The sequence below is a fragment of the Tachyglossus aculeatus genome, chromosome 6, assembly GCF_015852505.1.
Source record: "Tachyglossus aculeatus isolate mTacAcu1 chromosome 6, mTacAcu1.pri, whole genome shotgun sequence".
Classification (NCBI taxonomy): domain Eukaryota; kingdom Metazoa; phylum Chordata; class Mammalia; order Monotremata; family Tachyglossidae; genus Tachyglossus; species Tachyglossus aculeatus.
The window spans coordinates 34,977,946-35,002,182 of record NC_052071.1 but is presented as its reverse complement, the minus strand read 5'-3'; the positions used below and the strand labels follow the sequence as shown (position 1 = coordinate 35,002,182).

The window sequence follows — 24,237 nt, the reverse complement described above, 5'->3', positions numbered from 1 at the left end:
CTCCCTTGAAGCTTCATCCTAGACCCCTGGCACGGAGGACGAGTCAAAGCACATTTTTGATGAGGGAGTCTTCACGCCCTTCACCCTCTGAGACTGAGCGGCCCAAGCGTGACAGGAACTGTGCCCGATCTACTTCTGTTGGATCTAGCCCAGCTCTTAAGGAAAGTGCTTGGCACACGGTAAGTCCTGGACATCTACCATTTCCATTTCATTAAAACGCTGAGCCTCCCTTCCCCAAGGAGATTCGCAGGACACTGGGCTTGAGGATGTCAGGTTTCAAGTCCTCCATCCCTGCTTCCCGATTCAGGGTGCCGTCGCAGTTCAGCGGTGTCTGTCGAGCACATATTGGGAGCACAACTCCACCTTGGGTTGCTTTGGTCTCCAATCTGGGCCGGTTGGAGGGAGGCTTCATATTCCAATGGGGGCAAGGGGCTGGAGGGTTAGGAGCTCAGCGTGGGTCTTGGCTCTCCGTCTTGGCTGGCCCTTTCACAACATCTCTAGCCACCCCACCACTAGCTCTCCAACCTTGCTCCTCCCTCCAGATTCCCTTCCCTTCCACCCCCCCGCCCCCGCCACCCACCCGCGCACACACTTCCTGACTGACTTCCTTTCCTTTTTTGCTGGGGCATTTCCCTGCCCGGCGTTAACCCTTTGCTATTTGGGAGGCCCGCTTAGCCGTGGCGTATCGTCTTGGTTCATCGAGCCCCCACGAGGGCCACTGTCCCAGAACCACAACTGGGAAAGGTGCGGGGTGGGCGAGAGACAAAGGGGACCCCCTCCCCTCTCCCACTCTGGCGGCTCTGAAGCCGCTGCCTCCGGCTACAAAGTCTTGCTGCTGACTCTGGGGTGGAGCCGCCACACAGCTGAGGCCTAGATGCTAAGGGAGGCAGCCTTAGCGGCCGTGGCGAGACCAAGCTAACTTCCTGTCCCCCCCACGCCCCGGAAGCCACAATTCAAGAGGAAGAGGCCGAACTGCCGAATCTCAGGGCTCCGGAACACGGAACTCGGCCAAAGACCTTCACCTGGCCCGGTCCCTTCGGAAACCGGAGGGTCATACCTGTGTGCCGGCCAGGCAGGGGCTCCCGACCCCTCCACAGGGAACTAGTTTGGGGCCAGCCCCAATTTCCCCCTTATCCACCCCCCAGTAGGCTCCTGGCCTCCATGGTCACTGGACAGCCCCCCTTGAGTCACCATGGAGAAGTCTGAAGCCATAGGGGACGAAATGTGGTAAGGCGGAGCCGTGGGAAGGGGCCGGGGGATGGAGAAGGCCTCTTTCTGGTCCCGAACACTGGACGAGCTGGGGGAGGGAGGGAAGGGAGGGTCGCAAGCCAATTGACAAGGGATGGGGAGGTGTGAGCCAAAGGCCCGAGACTTGGACTGGACTGACGTAGGTTTAGGAAAAAGGGGTTGACAGTCCTAGAGGATGTGTCGGGGGGTTATGGATTCTGGGCCGGGGAGAGGCCCAGTGGGAGAGAGAGAGTTGGGCTAAGGTTGGAGGGGTAGAAGTGATGGGTTTGGGTGGGCTGCCGACTCCTCTCCTCCACCCAGGCCTGGCAGGGCCCCGGATCCCAGGGAGCGCGCAGACACCCCGGCCCCGCTGCCCGATCCCACCGGGGTGAGTCACCGGGGCCCGGAGGAGAACGAGGAGGAGGGGTAGGAGCAGGGGAGCGGGTGGGCCGAGGTCCCCTCACCTCTCACTCCTCACCAAACTCCCTCCCCGCTGCCGACCCCTGCAGAAGAAGCGGAAGCAGCAAGTGACCCCAGGGGAGGAGCCGCGGATCCCACAGCCGCTGGAGGACAAGGTGACGTGGTGGGGAGACAGAGGGGGAATGGGGGGCACCCGCAGGCCCGACCCCAGCCCCTCTGCCTGACTTTTCCCTGCCGGGCCTCTGCCCCATCTCTGCCCCGGGGCCTTGCCCGCCGTTCCCTTTCCCCAGCTCCCCTGCCCTCTGAGGCTGTGGGGCCGAGGTGAGCGGTTTGGCCTTGTCCATAATAATAATAATGATAGTATTTGTTAAGTGCTTACTATGAGCTTTTGGACTTGTCCATAATAATAATAGCGGTAGTATTTGTTCATTCATTCATTCAATCGTATTTATTGAGCGCTCATTGTGTGCAGAGCACTGTACTAAGTGCTTGGGAGGTACAAGTCGGCAAAATATAGAGACGGTTCCTACTCAACAACAGGCTCGCAGTCTAGAAGCGGGAGACAGACAACAAAACATGTAGACAGGTGTGAAAATAGTCAGAACAAATAGAATTAAAGCTATATGCACTATCTGTCAAGTGCTTACTATGTGCCAAGCACAGGGAGAGATACAGGGTGATGAGGTTGTCCCACGTGGGGCTCACAGTCTTCATCCCCATTGTACAGATGAGGGAACTGAGGCCCAGAGAAGCGAAGTGACTGGCCCAAAGTCACCCAGCTGACAAGTGGCGGGGGCTGGATTAGAACCCACGACCTCTGACTCCCAAGGCCGGGCTCTTTGCACTGAGCCACGCTGCTTCTCCCTGCCCGGCGCCGCTCCTCTCCTTCCGTGTCCCCGCGGGGCCAAGCCTGGCCCGGGTGGGCGGAGGCGGCCGTCTGTGCGGCTCCCCGTGGCTCTGGGGGCATCGTGCCCCCCGTGCCCCCCGTGCCCCGCCAGCGTCCGCCGTATCTCCCTAGGGCCCCCGCCACAAGCGCGTCAAGCCGGTGCTGTCGTCCGGGCCCCCGCCCAAGGGCACCCCCCTGCAGCGGCTCAGCCAGTCCATCCAGGTCAGGCCCGGGCGCTCGCCGGACGGGGATGGGACGGGACCGCATGGGGCCGGCGGGGGCTATGGGGGCTATGGGGTCTGAGGGCTCTGGGGGCAGGGCCTAAGGGTGCCTGAAGGGTCTGGGGGCTATGTGGTTTGAGGGGTCTGGGGGCTATGGGGTCTGAGGGCTCTGGGGGCGGGGCCTAAGGGCGTCTGAGGGGTCTGAGGGCTATGGGGTTTGAGGGCTCTGGGGGCTATGGGGTCTGAGGGCTCTGGGGGCAGGGCCTAAGGGGGTCTGAAGGGTCTGAGGGCTATGGGGTTTGAGGGCTCTGGGGGCTATGGGGTCTGAGGGCTCTGGGGGCGGGGCCTAAGGGGGTCTGAAGGGTCTGGGGGCTATGGGGTCTGAGGGCTCTGGGGGTGGGGCCTAAGGGGGTCTGAGGGCTCTGGGGGCTATGGGGTCTGAGGGCTCTGGGGGCGGGGCCTAAGGGGGTCTGAAGGGTCTGGGGGCTATGGGGTCTGAGGGCTCTGGGGGCTCTGGGGGCTATGGGGTCTGAGGGCTCTGGGGACGGGGCCTAAGTGGGTCTGAAGGGTCTGGGGGCTATGGGGTTTGAGGGCTCTGGGGGCTATGGGGTCTGAGGGCTCTGGGGGCGGGGCCTGGGCAACACGGGACGGGGCCTAAGGGGTCTGAATTCCCTGGGGGCGTGGCTTGAGGGGTCTGGGGGCGGGGCCTGAAGGCCCTGGGGGCTGACCTACGGGGTCTGAGGGCTCTGGGGGCGGGGCCTGAGGGCTCTGGGGGCGGGGCCTAAGGGGGTCTGAAGGACCGGGGGCGGGGCCCGCGGGCTCTGAGGGATCTGGGGCGGGGGTCTATGCGTCCTGGGGGCGGGGCCTGAGGGCTCTGGGGGCGGGGCCTGCGGGGGTCTGAGGGTCCTGGGGGCGGGGCCTGCGGGGGGCTGAGGGCTCTGGGGGCGGGGTCTAAAGGGCAGAGGGATCTGGGGGGGGTCTGAGCGGCCTGAGGGCGGGGCCTGAGGGGTCTGGGGGCTCTGGGGGCGGGGGCCTAAGGGGCTGAGGGATCTGGGGGCGGGGCCTGGGGTCCTGAGGGCGGGGCCTGAGCGTCCTGGGGGCGGGGTCTAAGGAGCTGAGGGATATTGGGGCGGGGCCTGAGTGTCCTGAGGGCGGGGCCTGGGTTCTGGGGGCGGGGCCCGAGGGTCTGAGGGCTCTGGGGGCGGGGCTTGAAGGCCCTGGGGGCGGGGCCTAAGGGCCAGAGGGGTTTGGGGGCGGGGCCTGAGGGGTCATTCATTCATTCATTCAATCGTATTTATTCATCATCATCATCATCAATCGTATTTATTGAGCGCTTACTGTGTGCAGAGCACTGGACTAAGCGCTTGGGAAGGACAAGTTGCCAACATATAGAGAGGGTCCCTACCCAACAGTGGGCTCACAGTCTAGAAGGGGGAGACAGACAACAAAACACATTCACAAAATAAAATAAATAGAATATGTACAAATGAAGTAAAAAAACAATAGGGTAATAAATATGTACAAACATATATACAGGTGCTGTGGGGAGGGGAAGGAGGTAAGGCTGGGGGGATGGAGGAGGCAGGAGGGGGCTGAGTGTGGGAAGGCCTCCTGGAGGAGGTGAGCTCTCAGTAGGGCCTTGAAGGGAGGAAGAGAGCGAGCTAGAGTAATAAATACTTACAAACATATATACAGGTCCAGCCCAGTGACCTTGTATTGACCCCAGCGCTTAGAACAGTGATGATGATGGCATTTGTTAAGCGCAAAGCACATAGTGAGCACTTAACAAATGCTATCATCATCATTATTATTATTAAGTCACTTGACTGCTCTGGACCCCCCCTTCTAGACTGTGAGCCCACTGTTGGGTAGAGACCGTCTCTATATGTTGGCAACTTGTACTTCCCAAGCGCTTAGTACAGTGCTCTGCACACAGTAAGCGCTCAATAAATATGATTGATTGATTGATTGACCTTCTTCTTACCCCAGCGCTTGGTACAGTGCCTGGCCGATAGTAAGCGCTTAGTCCAGCGCCTGGCCCATAGTAAGGGCTTATCAAATTCCAGGATTAAATTAAATTATAATTGGGTGGTGATGTCTGGCGGGGCCGGGGGCGAGCCTGTCCCGAGCTGAGGGTGGCTGTCCCCCCCGGCTGTCCCCACCGGCCGCCCCCCCGCCCCCCTTTAGCGGTCGATGAGTTTCCGTCCGGAGAGCTCCCGCCTGTTTGGCCTCAGCCGTCGGGGCAGCGGCATGGGCCCCGGACCGTCCGGACCAAGCCGGAGGCCCCGCGGGGGCAGCTGCCGCCTCTGGACCGAGACCTTCCAGCGTCCCGCCCCGGAACCCCTCTGCGACCGAGAAGTCAGGAGGCAGGAGGTAAGGACACGACCCCCGAGACACCTTCACAGACTCCGTCCTCCCCTGGTTCTCCTCTTATCCCTCCGGCCGTTCATTCTCAGTCCCTTTTGCAGGCTCCTCCTCCCCCTCCCATCCCCTTACTGTAGGGGTTCCTCAAGGGTCAGTTCTTGGTCCCCTTCTGTTCTCCATCTACACTCACTCCCTTGGTGACCTCATTCGCTCCCACGGCTTCAGCTGTCATCTCTACGCTGATGACACCCAAATCTACATCTCTGCCCCTGCTCCTTGAGGACATCTCCATCTGGATGTCTGCCCGCCATCTAGAACTCAGTATGTCCAAGACTGAACTCCTTATCTTCCCTCCCAAACCCTGCCCTCTCCCTGACTTTCCCGTCACTGTTGACGGCACTAGAATCCTTCCCGTCTCACAAGCCCGCAACCTTGGTGTCATCCTCGACTCCGCTCTCTAGTTCACCCCTCACATCCAATCCGTCACCAAAACGTGCTGGTCTCACCTCCGCAACATTGCCAAGATCTGCCCTTTCCTCTCCATCCAAACCGCTACCCTGCTGGTTCAATCTCTCATCCTATCCCGGCTGGATTACCGCAACAGCCTCCTCTGTGATCTCCCATCCTCCTGTCTCTCCCCACTTCAATCCATACTTCACATCGCTGCCCGGATCATCTTTGTGCAGAAACGCTCTGGCCATGTTACTCCCCTCCTCAAAAATCTCCAATGGCTACCAATCAACCTACGCATCAGGCAAAAACTCCTCACACTGGGCTTCAAGGCTGTCCATCACCTCGCCCCCTCCTACCTCACCTCCCTTCTGTCCTTCTCCAGCATCCTCCGCTCCTCTGCTGCCGCTAACCTCCTCACCGTTAGGCCTCGTTCTCGCCTGTCCTGTCGTCGACCCCCAGCCCACGTCTTTCCCCCGGCCCGGAATGCCCTCCCTCCGCCCATCAGCCAAGCTCGCTCTCTTCCTCCCTTCAAAGCCCTACTGAGAGCTCACCTCCTCCAGGAGGCCTTCCCACACTGAGCCCCCTCCTTCCTCTCCCCCTCCTCCCCCTCCCCATCCCCCCCGCCTTACCTAATTCCCCTCCCCACAGCACCTGTATATATGTATATATGTTTGTACGTATTTATTACTCTATTTTATTTGTACATATTTATCCTATTTATTTTATTTTGTTAATATGCTTTGTTTTGTCCTCTGTCTCCCCCTTCTAGACGTGAGTCCGCTGTTGGGTAGGGACCGTCTCTCTATGTTGCCGACTTGTATGTCCCAAGCGCTTAGTACAGTGCTCTGCACACAGTAAGCGCTCAATAAATACGATTGAATGAATGAATAATAATCATAATAAGGGTGGTATTTGTTAACCAGCCATCTTAATAATAATGGTGGCATTGGTTAAGCGCTTACTCTGTGCAAAGCACTGTTCTAACCGCCGGTGGGGGACGGGGGGCGGGGGGATACAAGGACATCAGGTTGTCCCACGTGGGGCTCACAGCCCTCATCCCCATTTTACAGATGAGGTTGCCGAGGCACAGAGAAGTGAAATGACTTGCCCAAAGTCACACAGCCGACAATAATAATAATAATGGCATTTATTAAGCACTTACTATGTGCAAAGCACTGTTCTAAGTGCTGGAAGGGCGATACAAGGTGATCAGGTTGTCCCACGGGGGGCTCTCAGCCTTCATCCCCATTTTACAGATGAGGGAACTGAAGCCCAGAGAAGTGAAGTGACTTGCCCAAAGTCACACAGCCAACAATAATAATAATAATGGCATTTATTAAGCATTTACTATGTGCAAAGCACTGTTCTAAGCACTGGAAGGGGGATACAAGGTGATCAGGTTGTCCCACGGGGGGCTCACAGCCTTCATCCCAATTTTACAGATGAGGGAAATGAGGCCCAGAGAAGTCAAGTGACTTCCCCAAAGTCACACAGCTGACAAGTGGCGGAGCTGGGATTCAAACCCATGACCTCTGACTCCCAAGCCCGGGCTCTTTCCACTGAGCCACACTGCTTCCATCCATCCATCCCTCCCATTTATTGAGTGCCCACTGTGTACAGAGCACCATACTAAGCACTTAGGGGGGAGGAGTGCACCTTCCCTGACCAGAAGGAACCTACAGTCTAAACGAAAATCAGTCAGTCGATGGGAAAAATGGGAAGGGTCCCTGACCTCTCAAAGAGCCGAACCTTTCAATCCATCGTATTTATTGGATGCTTCCTGTGTTTTTTTTTATTCATTCATTCAATCGTATTTATTGAGCGCTTACTGTGTGCAGAGCACTGGACTAAGCGCTTGGGAAGTACAAGTTGGCAACATATAGAGACGGTCCCTACCCAACAACGGTCTCGCAGTTTAGAAATGGCATTTATTAAGCGCTTACTAAGCAGCGTGGCTCAGTGGCAAGAGCCCCGCCTTGGGAGTCAGAGGTCGTGGGTTCTAATTCCGGTTCCACCGCTTGTCAGCTGTGTGACTTTGGGCAAGTCACTTCTCTGGGCCCCAGTTCCCTCATCTGTCAAATGGGGATGAAGACTGTGAGCCCCACGTGGGACAACCTTGATTACCTTGTATCTCCCCCCCACAGCGCTTAGAACAGTGCTTGGCATATAGTAAACGCTTAACAAATACCAACATTATTAAAGCACTGTTCTAAGCACTGGGGAGGCTACAAGGTGATCAAGTTGTCCCACGGGGGGGCTCACAGTCTTCATCCCCATTTTCCAGATGAGGGAACTGAGGCCCAGAGAAGTGAAGTGACTTCCCCAAAGTCACCCAGCTGACAAGTGGCGGAGCCGGGATTTGAACCCATGACCTCCGACTCCAGAGCCCATGCTCCTTCCACTGAGCCACGCTGCTTCGTACGATGTTCAGAGCACACTGTATTAAGCGGCGGGGGAGGGCACTACCCGACAGAGTCGGTGGACACAATCCCTGCCCGCAGCGAGTCTAGAGAGGGAGACGGACATTAATAGAAATAAATGATTATAATGAATGACGTTCCCCTTCCAGGTGATCTTTGAACTGACGACTGGAGAGCAGCAGCTGGTGAAAGACCTGACCCTGGTGAAAAAGGTGCTAGAGGTTGGAGGGGCCACAAAGGGCTAAAGCCCAGGTTGCGTTGGCCTTGCTGGGGGGGAGGTGGGTGGTCCTAAGGGGAAGCCCACCCTGTTATTAAGACCAAGTAGTTGTAGTGATCTCCATTCAGCCATTCCTACTTCACCTCCTGTTGAATTTGGCTCTCCCAGACCGGCCCTGGCCCCTAAGCCTACCCCTCTCCCTCTTCCACAGAACTACTACGAGCCCATGCAGACCCTGGCCATCTTGTCGGAGACGGAGCTCCAGCAGATCTTCGGCACACTGGACGATCTGATTCCCCTCCACCAAGGTGAGGTTGGAAAGCGGGAAGGAGTGGGAGCCCTGGCTGTCCCTCTGAAAACTCCCCATTTTTAAATGGAAAAAAATGAAAAGTTGAAGGGAAGGCCACAGAGGTCTTCTTGAAATCTTTTACAAAGGTAAATGAAACACTTTTTTAAGACAGGTGAGGTTTTCAAACACTGTTGGAGCTATCCTTTAAAAGCATGTTCATTTTTTTTTTTCCTGAGCTTATTTTCTAAAAATATTCCTTTCTTCTTCTGGAGGAGGAGGTTTTCCCAGTTCAGATAAGAACATCTTTTGTTTACTGTTCATGGCTTCTTTGTTCCTTTCTGTTTCTCTTGAACTAGAAAGAACTAAAAAGAGTCTTCAGTTCTTTGGTTCGTCATCGCCTACGTCTTTTAGATCTTTCCTCCCTTTCCCCCTTCATTCTTAGATTGTAAGCCCCTCTAGGCCAGGTCCATGTCTATATCATCATCATCATCAATCGTATTTATTGAGCGCTTACGGTGTGCAGAGCACTGTACTAAGCGCTTGGGAAGTACAAGTTGGCAACATATGGAGACAGTCCCTACCCAATAGTGGGCTCACTTTATTGCTTTCCCAGCACTTAGTACAGAGCTTTACACATAGTAAGCACTAAATATGTACATACTATCACTACTAACCAGCGTGGCTCAGTGGAAGGAGCCCGGGCTTGGGAGTCAGAGGTCATGGGTTCGAATCCCAGCTCTGCCACATGTCCGCCGTGTGACCTTGGGCAAGTCACTTAACTTCTCTGAGCCTCAGTTACCTCATCTGTAAGGGGGATTAAGATTGGGAGCCCCACGCGGGACAACCTGATCACCTTGTAGCCCTCTCAGCACTTCAAACAGTGCTTTGCACATAGTAAGCGCTTAACAAATGCCATCATTAGTATTATTATTATTACTAGGGTATTAAGGGATAAAGGAAGCTGTCTTTGACTCCATCTGTCACAATACTAACAAGTTCTGTGCTTCTTTTTCACAAAGATAGAAGCATTTCTTAAGGCCTCCGTGCAGAGCCCACTGTTGGGTAGGGACTGTCTCTATATGTTGCCAACTTGTACTTCCCAAGCGCTTAGTACAGTGCTCTGCACACAGTAAGCGCTCAATAAATACGATTGATGATGATGATGATGATGAGGGGAGGGGCGGGTTGCTGAATTCTGAGTGTGGGGGGTGGCCTCTTCAGTGCCATTTGGGGATGGGGCTTGGGAGAGGGGCCACTCTTCCTCGCTCTCAGCAAGTGGCCTCCAGGGAAGCAGCCACATAGGTGCATTGAGAGGCAGATTTTTTTGGAATTAGGTTTATTGGCTATTATTCCCATTATAATGGGAAAAAGGCCCTTGTTATCACCAAGTTACATTAACGACAACCTCATTCGCACCTACTCAGCCTTCCTGTTCCAACATAGACCCCCGGCCCCACGTCCTCCCCGGGGCCTGGAATGCCCTCCCTCTGCCCATCCGCCAAGCTAGCTCTCTTCCTCCCTTCAAGGCCCTACTGAGAGCTCACCTCCTCCAGGAGGCCTTCCCACACTGATCCCCTTCCTTCCTCTCCCCCTCTCCATCCCCCGCATCTTACCTCCTTCCCTTCCCCACAGCACCTGTATATATGTATATATGTTTGTACATATTTATTACTCCATTTATTTATTTATTTTACTTGTACCTATCTATTCTATTTATTTTATTTTGTTAGTATGTTTGGTTTTGTTCTCTGTCTCCCCCTTCTAGACTGTGAGCCCACTGTTGGGGAGGGACTGTCTCTATATGTTGCCAGCTTGTACTTCCCAAGCGCTTAGTACAGTGCTCTGCACACAGTAAGCGCTCAATAAATACGATTGATTGATTGATTGATTATATTCCCACCCATTATAGAGTGGTTATTAACTACCACCTCTATGCAGATGCTTCCCAAATCTACATCTCCAGCCTTAATCTCCCTCCCTCTCTGCAGTCTCACATTTCCCCTGCCTTCACTCCCGTGGTTACCTCAAACTCAACATGTCTGAAACAGAGCTCCTTATCTGCCCACCCAAACCCTGTCGTTTCCCCTGACTTTCCCATCACTGTAGACAGCACCACCATATCCTTATTCGTTTCTCACAAGCCTGTAACCTTCGTGTTTTCCTTGACTCCGCTCCGTCATTCAACCCACATAGTCGATGTATCACCAAATCCTGTCGGTTCGCTCTTCACGACATTGCTAAAATCCACCCATTCCTCTCCATCCAAACTGTTACCACGTTAATACGACTACTTATCCTATCCCGTCTTGATAACCGTATCAGCCTCCTGTCTCTCCCCATTGCAATCCAGACTTCACTCTGCTGCCCGGAGCATTTTTCTACTGAAACATTCAGTCCATGTTTCCCCCCTCCTCAAGAACCTCCAGTGGTTGCCCATCCACCTCCGCCTCAAACAGAAACTCCTTACCGTTGGCCTTGGGAGTCAGAGGTCATGCGTTCTAATCCCGTCTCCGCCGCTTGTCAGCTGTGTGACTTTGGGCAAGTCACTTAACTTCTCTGGGCCTCAGTTATCTCATCTGTAAAATGGGGATGAAGACTGTGAGCCCCACGTGGGACAAGCTGATCACCGTGTAGCCTCCCCAGTGCTTTGAACAGTGCTTGGCACATAGTAAGTGCTTAACAAATGTTATCGTTATTATTATTATTGTTAATATTATTATTTAAAGCAGTCAATCTCCTCAGCCCCTCCTACCTCACCTCGCTGCTCTCCTATTAAAACCCAGCCCACTCACTTGGCTTCTCTAATGCCAACCTACTCACTCTACCTTGACCACGTCTATCTCGCCACTGATCGTTTGCCCAAGTCCTTCCTCTGTCCCGGAATGCCCTCCCTCTTCATATCAGACCGACGATTACTCTCCCCGCCTTCAAAGCCTTATAGAAGATCAGCCCTCATTTCCTTCTCTCCCACTACATTCTGCATCCTGATTCACTCCCTCAGCCCACAGCCCCTTTGTACATATCCGTAATTTATTTATATTAATGTCCGTCTCCCCCTCTAAACTGGAAGCTCGTTGCAGGGAGGGAATGAATCCATCAACTCAATCATATTTGAGTGTTTATTGTGTGCAGACCACTGTACTGAACACCTGGGAGAGTACAATATAGCAGTCAGTAGTCACATCCCCTGCCCACATTGATTATCATTATTGTTGTTGTTTTTGCTATTCTGCCATAGCTATCTTCCTCTCTAGACTGTAAAATCACTGTGGTCAGGAAATGTTTCTACTGACTCTGTTGTACTGTTCTCTCCCAAGCACTTAGTACAGTGTTCTGAACATATCACTGTTGATGATGATAGCATATCTCATCATCATCACCATCAATCGTATTTATTGAGCGCTTACTATGTGCAGAGCACTGTACTAAGCGCTTGGGAAGTACAAATTGGCAACACATAGAGACAGTCCCTACCCAACAGTGGGCTCACAGTCTAAAAGGGGGAGACAGAGAACAAAACCAAACATACCAACAAAATAAAATAAATAGGATAGATATGTACAAGTAAAATAAATAGAGTAATAAATATGTACAACCATATATACGTATATACAGGTGCTGTGGGGAAAGGAAGGAGGTAAGATGGGGGGATGGAGAGGGGGACGAGGGGGAGAGGAAGGAAGGGGCTCAGTCTGGGAAGGCCTCCCTTTTACTCCTTTTGTAATAAGCACCTCAACATTTTTCTTCAGTCACTTATAAGAAATTAAGAAAGCATTCTGACGGACATACGCACATTCCCGCTGCGGAGGCTAGCTCACTTTCGGGCCACCGTGGCCATCTGCAGAATCCCACCATTCTACTTTGTCGTCTATCTCATAGGGGACAACCTATGCCCGCATTTTGTATTATTAATATAAAGGTTTTTTCTTTTCCTGAAAAATCACCGCTCCCTTTCAAATGTGCTGTGACAGGGGGCCGGCCTTGATGATGTCCTTTTGAGAAATCCGTCACGTGAAATCCTCCAAACGGCTCAGACCAAAGGGCCCACAGTACCCTGAAGTGCACTGATGTCACTGAATTGAGGGTGGATGAAGGGAAGGCCGACTCTCCAGGGGACTCTTGGAAACCTCAACTCGTTTTTATCACCATCAGTGGTATCTATTGAGCACTTACTGTGTGCAGAGAGCACTGTATTAAGCGCCTCTGAGAGTATGGTACTATCCATCCATCCATCAGTCGTCTTTATTGAGCACTTACTTTGTGCAGAGCACTGAACTAAGTGCTTGGGAAGTCCAAGTTGGCAACATATAGAGACCGTCCCTACCCAACAGTGGGCTCACAGTCTAAAAGGGGGAGACAGAGAACAAAACCAAACATATTAACAAAATAAAATAAATAGAATAGATATGTACAAGTAAAATACATAAATAAATAGAGAGTCGGTGGACACATTCGCGGCCCGCAACGATCTTACAGGCCTCCGTCTGCAATTCCAGATTTACTAGCTGTAAGACAGAGTTCTACATTTCATTTCAGTGTGGAGCAGTGTGGCTCAGTGGAGAAGAGCCTGGGCTTTGGAGTCAGAGGTCAAGGGTTCAAATCCTGGCTCTCCCACATGTCTGCTGTGTGACCTTGGGCAAGTCACTTAACTTCTCTGAGCCTCAGTTACTTCATCTGTAAAATGGGGATTAAGACTGTGAGCCCCATGTGGGACAACCTGATCACCTTGTATCCACCCCCAGTGCTTAGAACAGTGCTCTGCACATAGTAAGCGCTTAACAAATGCCATTATTATTATTATTATTATTATCGCACCCACAAATGCTGTTTTGTGTAACAGAGGTTACAGGCCTGTCTGCCATTCCTGATTTACTAGATGTAAGACAGAGTTCTGTATTTCATAGTGCCCACAAATGCTATTTTGTGTAACAAAGGGGCTTGCGGAAAAAGGAAGTAAGTATTGCGTTTCCATCTCTTCTCAACTCTTCCCGTTTTTCTGGAAAGAAGTATGTTTCCTGTTTCCAGACCTGGGGTAGACCCCGTTGACCTCGGGGGTGGGAGGGCCGGCCAAAAAGGCGGCAGGGTAGGAAGAGATCGTCGTGGGTCCAACTTGATTTTGTTCACCTCCCTGCTCTGGCAGACTTGCTGAGCCAGCTCCAGCGTGCGCGGCAGGAGGACGGGACGGTGTCTGAAGCCGGACGGATTCTGCTCGGCTGGGTGAGTCGGTGGGAGGACCTGAGCTGCGCGGGGCAAGAGATTCATTCTGTCGTATTTATTGAGCGCCTACTGTGTGCGTGGGATCGTGGCTCGGTGGAAAGAGCATGGGCTTTGGAGTCAGAGGTCATGCGTTCAAACCCCATCTGTAAAATGGGGAATAAGACTGTGAGCCCCTGTGGGACAACCTGATCACCTTGTATCCTCCCCAGTGCTTAGAACAGTGCTTTAACAAATCATCATCATCATCATCATCATCAATCGTATTTATTGAGCGCTTACGATGTGCAGAGCACTGTACTAATCAATCAATCAATCAATCGTATTTATTGAGCGCTTACTATGTGCAGAGCACTGTACTAAGCGCTTGGGAAGTACAAGTTGGCAACACATAGAGACAGTCCCTACCCAACAATGGGCTCACAGTCTAAAAGGGGGAGACAGAACAGAACCAAACATACCAACAAAATAAAATAGGATAGAAATGTACAAGTAAAATAAATAAATAAATAAATAGAGTAATAAATATGTACAACCATATATACATATATACAGGTGCTATGGGGAAGGGAAGGAGGTAAGATGGGGGGATGGAGAGGGGAACGAGGGGGAGAGGAAGGAAGGGGCTCAGTCTGGGAAGGCCTCCTGGAGGAGGTGAGCTCTCAGCAGGGCCTTGAAGGGAGGAAGAGAGCTAGCTTGGCGGAGGGGCAGAGGGAGGGCATTCCAGGCCCGGGGGATGACGTGGGCCGGGGGTCGACGGCGGGACAGGCGAGAGCAAGGTACAGTGAGGAGATTAGCGGTGGAGGAGCGGAGGGTGCGGGCTGGGCAGTAGAAGGAGAGAAGGGAGGTGAGGTAGGAGGGGGCGAGGTGATGGACAGCCTTGAAGCCCAGGGTGAGGAGTTTCTGCCTGATGCGCAGATTGATTGGTAGCCACTGGAGATTTTTGAGGAGGGGAGTAATATGCCCAGAGCGTTTCTGGACAAAGATAATCCAGGCAGCAGCATGAAGTATGGATTGAAGTGGAGAGAGACACGAGGATGGGAGATCAGAGAGAAGGCTAGTGCAGTAGTCCAGACGGGATAGGATGAGAGCTTGAATGAGCAGGGTAGCGGTTTGGATGGAGAGGAAAGGGCGGATCTTGGCAATGTTGCGGAGCTGAGACCGGCAGGTTTTGGTGACGGCTTGGATGTGAGGGGTGAATGAGAGAGCGGAGTCGAGGATGACGAGACAGACACTAATATAAATGAATAAATTACAGGTATGGACTCAACTGCCTCGGGGCCAAGGGAGGAGTGAATAAAGGGAGTCGATCAGGGTGGCCAGAAGGGAGTGGAAATGAGGAAACGAGGGCTCAGTTGGGGAAGCCTTCTTGGACAAGATGTGTCTTCAGTAAGGCTTCGCCGAAGTGGGGAGTGATCATCTATCAGATATACTGATAGATGATATAATGATAATAACAATCATAATGATGGTATGTGGTAAGCGCTTACTATGTGCCAAGCGCTGGGGTAGATACAAGATTATCAGGTTGTCCCACGGGGGGCTCACAGTCTTAGTCCCCATTTTACAGATGAGGGAACTGAGGCCCAGAGAAGTGAAGTGACTTGCCCAAAGTCACACAGCTGACAAGCGGTCTGCACACAATAAGCGCTCAATAAATATTGAGTACTAAGCGCTTGGGAAGTACAAATTGGCAACATATACAGACAGTCCCTACCCAACAGTGGGCTCACAGTCTAAAAGGGGGGAGACAGAGAACAAAACCAAACATACTAACAAAATAAAATAAATAGATTAGATATGTACAAGTAAAATAAATACATAGAGTAATAAATATCATCATCATCATCATCAATCGTATTGATTGAGCGCTTACTGTGTGCAGAGCACTGTACTAAGCGCTTGGGAAGTCCAAATTGGCAACATCTAGAGACAGTCCCTACCCAACAGTGGGCTCACAGTCTAAATGCCATCATTATTGTTATTATACCCCAGTGCTTAGAACAGCGCTTGGCACTCATTCTTATTTATTTATTTTACTTGTACACATCTATTCTATTTATTTTATTTTGTTAGTATGTTGGGTTTTGTTCTCCGTCTCCCCCTTTTAGACTGTGAGCCCACTGTTGGGTAGGGACTGTCTCTAGATGTTGCCAATTTGGACTTCCCAAGCGCTTAATACAGTGCTCTGCACACAGTAAGCGCTCAATAAATACGATTGATGATGATGATGATGATATTTATTACTCTATTTATTTTACTTGTACATATCTAATCTGTTTATTTTATTTTGTTAGTATGTTTGGTTTTGTTCTCTGTCTCCCCGCTTACGGCACATAGTAAGCCCACTGTTGGGTAGGGACTGTCTCCCCCCTTATGGCACACAGTGAGCCCACTGTTGGGTAGGGACTGTCTCTCTATGTTGCCAATTTGGACTTCCCAAGCACTTAGTCCAGTGCTCTGCACACAGTAAGTGCTCAATAAATACGATTGATGATGATGATATTTATTACTCTTTATATATTTTACTTGTACATATCTAATCTATTTATTTTATTTTGTTAGTACGTTTGGTTTTGTTCTCTGTCTCCTCCCTTACGGCACATAGTAAGCCCACTGTTGGGTAGGGACTGTCTCCCCCCTTACGGCACACAGCGAGCCCACTGTTGGGTAGGAACCGTCTCTCTATGTTGCCAATTTGGACTTCCCAAGCGCTTAGTCCAGTGCTCTGCACACAGTAAGCGCTCAATAAGTACGATTGATGATGATGATGATGATATTTATTACTCTATTTTACTTGTACATATCTAATCTATTTTATTTTGTTAGTATGTTTGGTTTTGTTCTCTGTCTCCCCCCTTACGGCACATAGTAAGCCCACTGTTGGGTAGGGACTGTCTCCCCGCTTACGGCACACAGTGAGCCCACTGTTGGGTAGGGACCGTCTCTCTATGTTGCCAATTTGGACTTCCCAAGCGCTTAGTCCAGTGCTCTGCACACAGTAAGCGCTCAATAAATTCGATTGATGATGATGATGATGATGATATTTATTACTCTATTTTACTTGTACATATCTAATCTATTTTATTTTGTTAGTATGTTTGGTTTTGTTCTCTGTCTCCCCCCTTACGGCACATAGTAAGCGCTCAATAAATACGATTGATGATGATGATGGTGATTCTTCTTCTTCCCTCCCTGTGGGCCCTCAGCTTCCCGGCCTGCGAGCCTACAGCTCCTACTGCTGCAATCAGGTAGCGGCCAAGGTGCTACTGGACCACAAGAAGCGGGCCCGGCCGGTGGGCAACTTCCTGCGGCTCTGCCAGGAGTCCAACTTCAGCCGTCGCCTCGACCTCTGGAACTTCCTGGACCTGCCCCGCAGTCGCTTGGTCAAGTACCCGCTGCTGCTGCGGGAGCTGCTCCGTCACACGGCGGCCGAACACCCTGACTGGGCCCCTCTGCAGGAAGCGGTGGGTGCGGAGGGGCGGGGGGACCCCCAAAACAGCGCCCTGATCGGGAATCTCCGCAGGAAGCAATCAATCAATCAATCAATCGTATTTATTGAGCCCTTACTATGTGCAGAGCGCTTGGGAAGTACAAATTGGCAACATATAGAGACAGTCCCTACCCAACAGTGGGCTCGCAGTCTAAAAGAAGCAGTGGGTCTGTCGCCAGTCGCATGAGGGGAAGGGGAAAAGAGGGGACACAACATCATCATCATCATCAATCGTATTTATTGAGCGCTCTAGTTATTTAATTATTTATTTCGCTTGTACATATCTATTCTATTTATTTTATTTTGTTGGTATGTTTGGTTTTGTTCTCCGTCTCCCCCTTTTAATAATAATAATAATGTTGGCATTTGTTAAGCGCTTACTATGTGCGGAGCACTGGACTCAGCGCTTGGGAAGTACAAATTGGCAACATATAGAGCCGGTCCCTACCCAACAGTGGGCTCGCAGTCTGAAAGAAGCAGTGGGTCTGTCGCCAGTCGCATGAGGGGAAGGGGAAAAGAGGGGACACATCATCATCATCATCATCATCAATCGTATTTATTGAGCGCTCTAGTTATTTAATTATTTATTTCGCTTGTACATATCTATTCTATTTATTTTATTTTGTTAGTATGTTTGGTTTTGTTCTCCGTCTCCCCCTTTTAATAATAATAATAATGTTGCCATTTGTTAAGCGCTTACTATGTGCAGAGCACTGGACTAAGCGCTTGGGAAGTACAAATTGGCAACATATAGAGCCGGTCCCTACCCAACAGTGGGCTCGCAGTCTAAAAGAAGCAGTGGGTCTGTCGCTAGTCGCATGAGGGGAAGGGGAAAAGAGGGGACACATCATCATCATCATCATCATCAATCGTATTTATTGAGCGCTCTATTTATTTAATTATTTATTTCGCTTGTACATATCTATTCTATTTATTTTATTTCGTTAGTAGATTTGGTTTTGTTCTCCGTCTCCCCCTTTTAATAAGAATAATAATGTTGGCATTTGTTAAGCGCTTACTATGTGCAGAGCACTGGACTAAGCGCTTGGGAAGTACAAATTGGCAACATATAGAGCCGGTCCCTACCCAACAGTGGGCTCGCAGTCTAAAAGAAGCAGTGGGTCTGTCGCCAGTCACATGAGGGGAAGGGGAAAAGAGGGGACACATCATCATCATTTATTTATTTATTTATTTTACTTGTACATATCTATTCTATTTATTTTATTTTGTTAGTATGTTTGGTTTTGTTCTCCGTCTCCCCCTTTTAATAATAATAATGATGTTGGCATTTGTTAAGCGCTTACTATGTGCAAAGCACTGTTCTAAGCGCTGGGGGGGGGGGGATACAAAGTGATCAGGTTGTCCCATGTGGGGTTCACAGCCTTAATCCCCATTTTACAGATGAGGTAACTGAGGCTCAGAGAAGTTAAGTGACTTGCCCAAGATCACACAGCAGACATGTGGCGGAGCTGGGATTCGAACCCATGACCTCTGACTCCAAAGCCCGGGCTCTTTCCACTGAGCCACGCTACTTCTCTAGACTGTGAGCCTACTGCTGGGTAGGGACTGTCTCTATATGTTGCAAACTTGTACTTAATAATAATAATAATAATAAGAATGTTGGCATTTGTTAAGCGCTTACTATGTGCAAAGCACTGTTCTAAGCTCTTGGGGGGATACAAAGTAATCAGGTTGTCCCATGTGGGGTTCACAGTCTTAATCCCCATTTTACAGATGGGGTAACTGAGGCTCAGAGAAGTTAAGTGACTTGCCCAAGATCACACAGCAGACATGTGGCGGAGCCGGGATTCGAACCCATGACCTCTGACTCCAAAGCCCGGGCTCTTTCCACTGAGCCACGCTGCTTCTCTAGACTGTGAGCCCACTGCTGGGTAGGGGCTGTCTCTAGATGTTGCCAACTTGTCCTTCCCAAGCGCTTGGTCCAGTGCTCTGCACACAGTAAGCGCTCAATAAATACGATCGATGATGATGATGATGTCTGCTGTGTGACCTTGGGCAAGTCACTTCACTTCTCGGAGCCTCAGTCCCCTCATCTGTAAAATGGGGATTGAGACTGTGAGCCCCATGTGGGACAACTCGATCACCTTGTATCCCCCCCCCAGCGCTTAGAACAGTGCTCTGCACATAGTAAGCGCTTAATAAAATGCTTTTATTATTATTAACCGATTCGCGACTTGGGTTCTCCTCTCTGGCAGATGACGCTGTCGCAGGATATCGTGGGCACCATCAACCGGAAGACGGGAGAGGCCGAATGTGGCTACTACCGGCAGCGGCTCGTCTACCCGGATGAGGCCCAGCGGGCTCCGGGCATCTCCCGCTCCCGCCTGCTGCACTGTCACGGGGAGCTGCGCAACAACAAGGGGCAGGTGCCAACCTTCCGCCCACCCCGTGTCCCAAGCAGCGTGGCTCAGCGGAAAGAGCCCGTTCTTGGGAGCCGGAGGTCACGGGTTCTAATCCCCACTCCGCCACTGGTCAGCTGTGTGACTTGGGGCGAGCGACGTTGCTTCTCCGGGCCTCGGTTACCCCATCTGTCAGACGGGGATGAAGAGTGTGAGCCCCGCGTGGGTTAACCCCGGCGCTTGGCACATACTAGGCGCTTAACGAATGCCAACGTTACCGTTATTCTGCGGTCCCTTTTCCCTCCCCACAGAGGCTGCACGTGTTTCTGTTCGAAGAGGCGCTGGTGGTGACGAGGCTGGTGACCCACGAGGAGCAGACCGGGTTCCAGGTGTACCGGCAGCCCCTGCCCCTGGACCAGCTGATCTTGGACGACCTTCCCGACGGGGAGGCCCGGCTCAGGACGTCCATCCGCGGGGCCTTCGCCCCGGGCGGCGAGAGAGGTGGGGCGGCCCCCCGGGGAACGGGGACAAGATGGGACGAGGGTGCGCGGGCGGGCAGGAAGGCGGGCTGGGGGGCCAGCCCCGTGGCAATGCCCCGGTCTCTCCCCAGCCAAGAACGCGTTCCGGGTGCGTTTCCGGGAGCCGGCCCTGGGCCAGGCCCACACGCTGCAGGCCGACGACGCCTTCAACAAGCAGCAGTGGCTGTCCTGCATTCGCCAGGCCGTGGACGGCCGCCCCGGGCGAGCCCCGGCCTCGCCCCCCGGGCCCGAGGCCGCCGACTGCTCCCTCGCCCCCCTGGCCCGGCTCAGCCTGGGCAGCCGCCGGGCCCCCTCGCCCATGGACGTCAGTTAGGGGCCGGGGGGGTGCCCGCGGCGGCGACGGACTGGTATTTATAGGGCTGCGGGGCGGCCCTGCTCAAGAAGCGGGATGGCTCGGTCGTGGGTTCTAATCCCGGCTCTACCCCTTGGCAGCTGTGTGACTTTGGGCTAGCCCCTTCACTTCTCTAGGCCTCACCTGGAAAATGGGGATAATAATAATGATGACATTTATGAAGTGCTTACTATGTGCAGAGCACTGCTCAGAGCGCTGGGGAGGTTACAGGGTGATCAGGTGGTCCCCCGGGGGCTCACGGTCTTCATCCCCATTTTACAGATGAGGTCACTGAGGCCCAGAGGAAGTCAAGTGACTTGCCCAACGTCACCCAGCTGACAATAATAATAATGATGGTATTTGTAAAGCGCTTACTATGTGCAAAGCACTGTTCTGAGCGCTGACAAGCGGCGGAGCCGGGATTAGAACCCACGACCTCCGACTCCTAAGCCCGGGCTCTTTCCACGGAGCCACACTGCTTCTCAAGATGAAGACTGTAAGCCCCACGTGGGACAACCCGATCACCCTGTATCCCCCCCAGCGCTTAGAACAGGGGCAGCGTGGCTCACTGGAAAGAGCCCGGGCTTTGGAGTCAGAGGTCATGGGTTCAAATCCTGGCTCCGCCTAATAATAATGATAATGGTATTTATTAAGCACTTACTATGTGCAAAGCACTGTTCTAAGCGCTGGGGAGGTTACAAGGTGATGAGGTTGTCCCACGGGGGGCTCCCAGTCTTCATCCCCATTTTACAGCTGAGGTAACTGAGGCCCAGAGAAGTGAAGTGACTTGCCCAAAGTCACCCAGCTGACAAGCGGCGGAGCCGGGATTAGAACCCACAACCACACTGAGGGGCCACACTGCTTCTCAAGATGAAGACTGTAAGCCCCACGTGGGACAACCCGATCACCCTGTATCCCCCAACGGTGGCAGCGTGGCTCAGTGGAAAGAGCCCGGGCTTTGAAGTCAGAGGTGCTGGGTTCAAATCCCGGCTCCGCCTAGTGTCAGCTGTGTGACTTTGGGCAAGTTACTTCTCTGTGCCTCAGTTCCCTCATCTGTCAAATGGGGATGAAGACTGTGAGCCCCCCCGTGGGACCACCTGATCACCTTGTAACCTCCCCAGCGCTTAGAACAGTGCTTTGCACGTAGTAAGCGCTTAGCAAATACCATTATTATGATTATTTTTATTGGTAAGCGCTTAACAAACGCCATCGTTATTATTGTGTCTTCGGGAATAAAAGCAGCTGGCGAGGTGTCGTCCACGACAGCTGTGGGGCGGCCTGTGATTGGTGCAGCCTGGCAGAGGGGCGGGGCCTCGGAGCCCTCCGGGGTCATTCATTCATTCATTCATTCATTCATTCAATCGTATTTATTGAGCGCTTACTGTGTGCAGAGCACTGGACTAAGCGCTTGGGATGTACAAGTTGGGGACACAGACGGTCTCTACCCAACTGTGGGCTCACAGTCTGGAAGGGGGTGACGGACAACAAAACAAAACATATTAATGAGATAAAATAAATAGAATAGTAAATTCATTCATTCATTCAATCGTATTTATTGAGCGCTTACTGTGTGCAGAGCACTGGACTAAGCGCTTGGGAAGAACAAGTTGGCGACAAATAGAGACGGCCCCTACCCAACAATGGGCTCACAGTCTAGAAGGGGGAGACAGACAACGAAACAAAACATATTAACGAGATAAAATAAATAGAATAGTAAATTCATTCATTCATTCAATCGTATTTATTCATTCATTCATTCATTCAATCGTATTTATTGAGCGCTTACTGTGTGCAGAGCACTGGACTAAGCGCTTGGGAAGTACAAGTTGGCGACATAGAGAGACGGTCCCTACCCAACAGCGGGCTCACAGTCTAGAAGGGGGGGACAGACAACAAAACAAAACATATGAACAAGATAAAATAAATAGAATAGCAAATTCATTCATTCATTCATTCAATCGTATTTATTGAGTGCTTACTGTGTGCAGAGCACTGGTCTAAGCGCTTGGGAAGTACAAGTTGGTGACATATAGAGAGAGGGTCCCTACCCAACAGCGGGCTCACAGTCTAGAAGGGGGAGACAGACAACAAAACAAAACAAAACATATTAACGATATAAAATAAATAGAATAATAAATTCATTCATTCATTCAATCGTATTTATTGAGCACTTACTGTGTGCAGAGCACTGGACTAAGCGCTTGGGAAGTACAAGTTGGTGACATATAGAGACGGTCCCTACCCAACAGTGGGCTCACAGTCTGGAAGGGGGAGACAGACAAACAAAACAAAACATATTAATGAGATAAAATAAATAGAATAGTAAATTCATTCATTCAATCATAGTTATTAAGCACTTACTGTGTGCAGAGCACTGGACTAAGCGCGTGGGAAGTACAAGTTGGTGACATATAGAGAGAGGGTCCCTACCCAACAGCGGGCTCACAGTCTAGAAGGGGGAGACAGACAACAAAACAAAACATATTAACGAGATAAAATAAATAGAATAGTAAATTCATTCATTCAACCGTATTGATGGAGCGCTGACTGTGTGCGGAACAATGGACTAAGCGCTTGGGAAGTCCAAGTCGGCAACAGATAGAGACGGTCCCTACCCAACAACGGGCTCACAGTCTAGAAGGGGGAGACAGGCAACAAAACAACACCCGTAGACAGGCGTCAAAATCGTCAGAACAAACAGAATTAAAGCTAGATGCACATCATTGACAAAATAAACAGGATAGTAAATATGTACAAGTAAAATAAATAGAGTAATAAATCTCTACAAATATCTATAGACAAGTGCTGTGGGGAGGGGAAGGAGGTAGAGAAGCAGCGTGGGTCAGTGGAAAGAGCATGGGCTTTGGAGTCAGGTCATTCATTCATTCAATCGTATTTACTGAGCGCTTACTGTGTGCAGAGCACTGTACTAAGCGCTTGGGAACTACAAGTTGGCAACATCTAGAGACGGTCCCTACCCAACAGCGGGCTCACAGTCTAGAAGAGGGAGACAGACAACAAAACAAAACATACTGACAAAATAAAATAAATAGAATAATTATGCACAAGTAAAATAAATAGAGTAATAAATATGTACAAACATATCTACAGGTGCTGTGGGGAAGGAAAGGAGGTAAGGCGGGGGGGGATGGGGAGGGGGAGAGGAAGGAGGGGGCTCAGTGTGGGAAGGCCTCCTGGAGGAGGTGAGCTCTCAGTAGGGCTTATGGATTTAAATCCCGGCTCCGCCAACTATCAGCTGTGTGACTTTGGGAAAGTCGCTTCACTTTAATGTGCCTCAGTTGCCTCATCTGTAAAATGGGGATAAAGACCGTGAGGCCCCCACGATGGGACAACCTGATCACCTTGTAACCTCCCCAGCGCTTAGAACAGTGCTTTGCACATAGTAAGCGCTTAATAAATTCTATATTATTATTATTATTATTATTATTATTATCATCATTACTACAGACTGGGGCATGGCCTACAGATTTGAGGGCGTCGGGACCCGCGGTCGGGGGCGTGGCCTACAGAGCGAGCGTGACATGCGTAAGGGGGCGTGGCCTACAGAAGGGGGTGTGGCTTACGTTGTGCCCTCCTTACGGGGCGTGGTCTGCGGGTAGGGGCGTGGCCTGCATGTGCTGCGTGGCCTGAAGACGTGATGGTCGGCGTTCAGGGCGTGGCCTGCGTGTGGGGCGTGGCCTGCCTACGGGGCGTGGCCTGCCGACCCGAGCGTGGCCTGTGGGCGTGGCCTCCAGTCGGGGGCGTGGCCTGCGTACGTGAGTGAGTGTGGCCTGCGTGCGAGG

General features: G+C 51.6%; 1 protein-coding gene across 1 annotated transcript; it reads left to right on the top strand.

The window, feature by feature from the left end:
* Nucleotides 1-1,046: 1,046 nt before the first annotated feature.
* LOC119929928 (rho guanine nucleotide exchange factor 3-like) lies at nt 1,047-20,484 on the top strand. The gene is made up of 12 exons (XM_038748290.1): nt 1,047-1,227; nt 1,549-1,615; nt 1,737-1,802; nt 2,666-2,755; nt 4,942-5,127; nt 8,141-8,203; nt 8,420-8,516; nt 13,638-13,714; nt 16,921-17,178; nt 19,421-19,591; nt 19,876-20,065; nt 20,175-20,484. Exons 1-12 carry the CDS (start codon nt 1,193-1,195, stop codon nt 20,414-20,416), a joined length of 1,542 nt encoding a protein of 513 aa, XP_038604218.1. The 5' UTR covers nt 1,047-1,192; the 3' UTR covers nt 20,417-20,484.
* The last annotated feature ends 3,753 nt before the right edge of the window (nt 20,485-24,237 follow it).